The sequence below is a fragment of the Balaenoptera ricei genome, chromosome 12 (genome assembly GCF_028023285.1).
Source record: "Balaenoptera ricei isolate mBalRic1 chromosome 12, mBalRic1.hap2, whole genome shotgun sequence".
Taxonomy (NCBI): domain Eukaryota; kingdom Metazoa; phylum Chordata; class Mammalia; order Artiodactyla; family Balaenopteridae; genus Balaenoptera; species Balaenoptera ricei.
Genome location: NC_082650.1, coordinates 89,144,888 through 89,150,887, shown reverse-complemented (window position 1 = coordinate 89,150,887; position 6,000 = coordinate 89,144,888). Strand labels below are relative to the sequence as shown.

General features: G+C 44.2%; 1 protein-coding gene across 1 annotated transcript in view; it reads left to right on the top strand.

The window, feature by feature from the left end:
* Positions 1 to 3,186: 3,186 nt before the first annotated feature.
* Positions 3,187 to 6,000, top strand: part of ADGRB3 (adhesion G protein-coupled receptor B3) — an 802,747-nt gene continuing 799,933 nt past the window's right edge. The window contains exon 1 of the mRNA XM_059942117.1: positions 3,187 to 3,943. Within this exon, the coding sequence (XP_059798100.1) occupies positions 3,187 to 3,943 (757 nt within the window). The remainder of the gene's footprint in view (positions 3,944 to 6,000) is intronic.

The following is a 6,000-nucleotide window of genomic DNA, read 5'->3' as shown; positions in this document are numbered from 1 at the left end:
CGCCCCCAACAAATCTGCCTTAGCAGCCGCCGCCGCTTCTCGTCTCAGCGCTTTCTCGGCTTCTTGGCTGACCGGTTTATTGGGGGGTAGATTTGGAAAAACAAATCCTCGCTCCTAAGCCACTTGCATTTTTTTTTTTTTTTTTGATTCCTTAGTGTCTGTCTTCGGGGGGCTCCCCCCGCCCCCGCCTGGGTTGGAGGTTGGATTCACTCGGCTACGGCTTAGGCTCCGGGGTCCTGGGGGCTTTTTTCTCCCACCCCTCCACTCTTTGATTCTTTCCTCCCCCCCGCCCCCCCCCCCCCATTCTTTTGCTTCTCTTATGAGTGCGTTAGAAAAAAATCAATCCTGATTTTTGAAGCTCAACCGGGGAAAATGGGCAACGGTGCTTGGGACCGAAGGGGAGTCTCTCCGTCACTGTTGCTGGGACGCGTGCCTGTGCTGGTGTCTTAGAGCAAGAGCCTCCCTGAGCTTTCGGAGTGGAAGGTAAGGACGGGGGTCCAGGGGTCACCTTCCCTCTGCCGGGGGCGCCACCGAGGAGCTTTCCGCCGGGTGTTTGCGGAGGGAAGATCTGCAAAGGCCAGGCTGTTGCTGGCGGATGGAGAGGCTGAGAGCAAACCCGACTGTCTGCATTTACTTAAACGCCGCAGTTGAAAAGTTAGGGAAGTCTGGTTTTCCAGAGATGTGCTGGGTCGGAAGGAATCGGCAGGGAGACCTAGAAAACCTGACGGTTGTGTGTGATTAGGGTAATTTGATGGGGGGAAATTTCAGGTTAAAAGGAAGTTAAGATAAGGGGAGGCCGTGGGTCTTCTATTGAGGGAAAAAAAATCAGTGGAGTGATGGCGCCGTCTATGTTCGACTAAAAAGTGTCAACCAGAAAATCAGTTTTGAGGAGAGCAAAACTAAACGCCGCTTTGCCTCTCAGCAGGAAACAAGCAAATAAATAAATAAATGCCACATCCTTGAAACCTCGGGGGCCGGGCCCTTCAACACCCGCACCCTCGTCTTTCTTTCTTAAAGGGAGAAATACAGCTGTTTGAAGTGGCCCTGCAGGCGGGGGCTGGCGAGGGCTGGGGGTGGCGGCAGCGACAGTTCAGTGATTCATTTGTGATTAGTTAGAATAAAAGGAGACTCCGTACACCAAGGCTGAATGATTAAAATAAAGAGCATTACGTTGAGGGGGCTTTCTTGAGCCGGCTTGAAAGTGAAATCAGAGCCATTTCCTCACTCTTTCTAATCCTTGTTGAGTACAGCAATGCAGACTTGCACCGTCAAATAGATGGAAGCAAAAGTACCGGATTTCATTACGAAAAGAAATACGACCCCTTTTTGAGTTGGCGATTATAAAATGAAGCCCCCTTTCATGGTTGGAATTCCTAATTTAGACACTTATTGTCACATTGGCTCTCAACGCCTACACTCTATCCTGAAGAACACTGCGCAGACCTGCATTGCCTGCAAAGTGCTACAGCAAAAAAAAAAGAAAGAAAAAAAAAGGAAAATTACTTCCAGAATTTCCTATAACTTTCCCTATTTTTTAACCTTTACGTGCTCATTGGCTTTATTTTCTCAAGGAGAAAATGCATTATTCATTGAACTGTATGTTTGAATTAGGAAAACACTGTTTTGATAGTCCCCGCAATTCTGGTGTTATTTTAAACTGCTGCTATATGGAGATTTAGAGTTGGGGTTGTTTTTGCTTACATCAAAACTTAGAATTTGTATTATGATCTGGGGACTGCAGATCTGTCTTCAGGGACTTCAGTCACTGGATTTTGTGTGCATGCGTTGGTGTGTGTTATGCAACAGGAAGGAAGAGGGTTTATATCCTTTGGTTCAGAGAGGACCCAGGCAAAGACATGAAAACTCTTAATTATCTATATGTCTGTGTGTCTGTCTCTGTTTACAGAACAGTGGAAGAGACTGCAGCCTAAAGACTTTTAAAATTAACTTGGCATCACTTAGCTCAAAGGCTAAGCAAAAAAAAAAAAAAAAAAAAAAAAAAGCAGTGTCATTTATTCTAAGAAATAACTTCTTAAAGGTTACAGCTGAAAAATATTCAAGTTACTTTTGGATGACAACTTACAGAGGTAAATAAAACCAAGGATTACTGTATTATGCAAGGCCAGGTTAAAAAAATAGAGAAGAAAAGGAGCTTTGAAGCTGTTGTTGGAGAGGGAACAATTCAATAATTGAAATCGGCTAGGAAAGACAATGCTAATATCTTTTATGTACCATGTGTACATCTTAAATTACAGTAGATAACTCTAGATAAAATAGCTCTATTAAAAAAAAATAAAATAAAGCTGAAACCAGCTCAGTTACTGTGGTTCTGGGATTTTTCACTGACATCACCTTTGGATACAGATATTAATATAGTGGTCTACTTTATGTATCCCAAGAGGACATGTCACATTGATATGACTGCCTTAAATCCTGGTTCTCAATGATAATGTCCAAAAGCAGGTCTTCCCTATGTATCTGCACTTCCTTGGATGCTGGTTTACAAATTCTGTTAATCCACACGAATACCTGTATTTTTGCACAGGAATTTCCCACCAGTTCACCCAGTGGCCCCTGCAAAGGCTAGCAGGAGCATTTGGGTGATGTTTCAGCTGCAACAAATTATCATTTGTGCTTTTAAAATTGAGGCTATCATTGATCATAATTGCTTTTCACATTTAAAAGAAAAGAAATATGACAACAGCTGTTCTCAGATTATCAGATTAGATTTTGTGTGATGTTGTTTACTGCAGGCAGAGGGCTGAGGGGAAGAAAAGGTTTGTAAAGGTTGCTTAAAAATATCTGAAAAATTAACATTTAGGCTGTTACATTTAAAAAGCAAAAATTTCCTCTTCTTTCAAGAGAATCACCATGCACTTGAAGGAAATCTTGGTAGATAAATTAAGAGCATTCCTATTAATAATCTATTGAATATTATTCTTAAATTGAATGTAGGGAATTTGGCCACTGTGAATGACCACGTGAGGGCGCTGTTCACACAGCAACAGATAATTTTCGTGCGTTATAAAATAAAAATTACCTGCCCTTCTTTTAAAAAGGGTTTTTTTACTGAAATCTTGAAAACAGCTGGCTGTGATATTGAAAGGAGTTTCTTTTTTTCAATGCGCGTAGACTCCTACTTGCATTTTTCTTTCATTGCCATTTTTACAGGCCAAATGACATAGGATGAAGGCTGTTCGTAACCTGCTGATTTATATATTTTCCACCTATCTCCTGGTTATGTTTGGATTTAATGCTGCCCAAGACTTCTGGTGTTCAACTTTGGTGAAAGGAGTCATTTATGGATCGTATTCTGTAAGTGAAATGTTTCCCAAAAACTTTACAAACTGCACTTGGACGCTGGAAAATCCAGATCCAACCAAATATAGCATTTACCTGAAATTTTCCAAAAAGGACCTTAGCTGCTCTAACTTTTCCCTCCTGGCTTATCAGTTTGATCATTTTTCCCATGAAAAAATCAAGGATCTTTTAAGAAAGAATCATTCTATAATGCAACTCTGCGAATCCAAGAATGCTTTCGTTTTTCTACAGTATGATAAAAATTTTATTCAAATACGTCGGGTCTTTCCAACCGATTTCCCAGGATTACAGAAAAAAGGGGAAGAAGATCAGAAATCTTTTTTTGAGTTTTTGGTATTGAACAAGGTGAGCCCAAGCCAGTTTGGTTGCCACGTATTATGCTCTTGGTTGGAGAGCTGCTTGAAATCAGAAAATGTGAGAACAGAGACCTGCGGGATCATGTATACAAAATGCACCTGCCCTCAACACTTGGGAGAGTGGGGAATCGACGACCAGTCGCTGGTTTTGTTAAATAACGTGGTGTTACCCCTGAATGAGCAGACCGAGGGCTGCCTGACCCAAGAGCTGCAGACCACCCAGGTCTGTAATCTTACCAGGGAGGCCAAGCGACCGCCCAAAGAAGGTAAGCGCCAGCCGAGAGGGGGAGCTGGGCGGGGAGTGGTGCTGGGGGATGGAGTTAAAACGTGCTGTGTCACACACCGGCCCAACCCTTACCCCTTTCCTCTGTCACCTTTGGATTGATTGGACTTGTGATCTTCCTAAAGCTAGTTTCACGTTTCAAGGTTTGAGAGATGGGATAGCGCTCAGCATACCCGACGCCCGGTGCGAGTGGCATGCATGTTCAGGATAAATGAGATGCTAAAACGTGGAGCCGGTTTGCGCTGGAGGTCGGTGAGGAGGGAGGGGTGGGGGGGGCGCTTTATTAGGCTGCGGCCCCTCCGGGAGACGGACGCACACACACGCACACACACCTGTGAAGGGATCTGTAGACTTCTCCCTTCGCCTCCGGCCCACCCTCTCATCCATGACCCCTTTCCAGGTTGGAACTTGGGGCTTCGCGACCGAAAGGTGACACGAACTCAGTGGCAAGCCTGTGTGGACCAAATGACTTGGCGACACAGGAGGGCGAGGGTGCCCCTCCTCCCCAGGCCTGGGAAGGAGCCCGCGTGCCGGGTCCTTCGTCCAGGGAAGCCCACTGGGGGTGCAGACTCGGGTCTCCGGGCAGTGAAGTCACGTGGCAGGGGGAGGGGGCGGAATTAACACAGGCGGGTCCTGCAAGACCCGGTATCCCATTCGCGGGATTTTTTGCTCTTAGCTTCTCGGTACCCTGTTGATACCCACGAGGAGCGGGAGCTTGTCAGAGCCGAGCTAGATGCAAAAACAGTGCAACGGAAATGCAGAGGAAAGAGAGAAAGTACAGGAGTGATTAATAGCTTTCACCCAGACGCTAGAGGGGGAGCTGCCCCGGGATCTGAGACAGTGGATTATGTTTAATAAGGCAAAAAACTGACACATTTTGAGAACAAATGACTTTCCGGTTTGGAAGGTTAGGGGATGCGTTGCGTTCGTTTGAGGGCACTGCTGGTACCTAGTCGCTCCTTCTCCCCAGCCCTGCACCCAGAGAGTGTGTTGAATTTTTATGCAGGAAGTGTTTTCCGATCGCCACAAAGATCCCTGTCTGTGGAAAGGCACAGCCAAGCTCCAGCCCCTCTTTCCTCTCCTCTCCCAACAGAAGTTGTCTTTGTGGCCAATGTAAAATTGACACGTTGTTGGAGAATTTTCTTTAAGGGTAGCCAAGGTTTTGTAAGGGGCGGGGGTGGGGAAAGAGAGAGAAAAGGGCTTAACCAGCGAAAAGCGGTGACTTTTCTTCTGAAAGCATTTTGGGGGATGGGAGTTACGGAAGAGCCATGGCACAAGGGGCAAAGAAGCCTTAGAAAATAAATGCAGACTAATGGCACTGGGAAAGGGGTGAAAAACCTTTAAGATTTCTACAGGTCAGTGTCTCCCTAACAGCTGTGACTGAAGAAAGCAAAGTGGTTTTAAATTACAGGAGTTCTTTTCTCTAGTAAAAATCCCAGAGAAGCACTTGCAACTGCAGGGATGGTATTTAACACCATTTAAAACCAATTAATGTCCCCTAGAATAAGAAGCTACAGTACGCCAGGAAAGTGTGATGTTACAAGCTGGCTAATAAGACAATTAACACCAGAAACTAGTTTTTGCTCGTTTGTTTTATTGCTGTTCTAATAAAATTGAGAAAATCTGTATCTTCAGTAAAGTTTTATCATCAAATTGACTGCTGATGACAGTGGAAAGAAAATCCAGGTGTACAACCCTTTTTTGTGAATGGTGACAAGTGACAAAAAACAAAGTCGTGTGCACACTAAGCATGATTTTCAGAGATTTTGCTGGTCATGATCATGAGATATGGGTTAGGACAATGCTGGAATTTATAGAATTTGGACTAGATGGCCATTCGTTTTAGTGTAGGACGAAGAATAAGAGTGATTTTAGACATTAGATGTTTAAATCACGGGGGAGAATGTACATTTCTTTTGGCTAATTAGCTGGCGAAATGAGAATGAAATACCTCCACAGACCATTCAAAGATTGTATTAAAATTGTTAGCATGTTAATAGAACTGACAAGGAAAAGTTTATATAATAGGGGAAGAATATA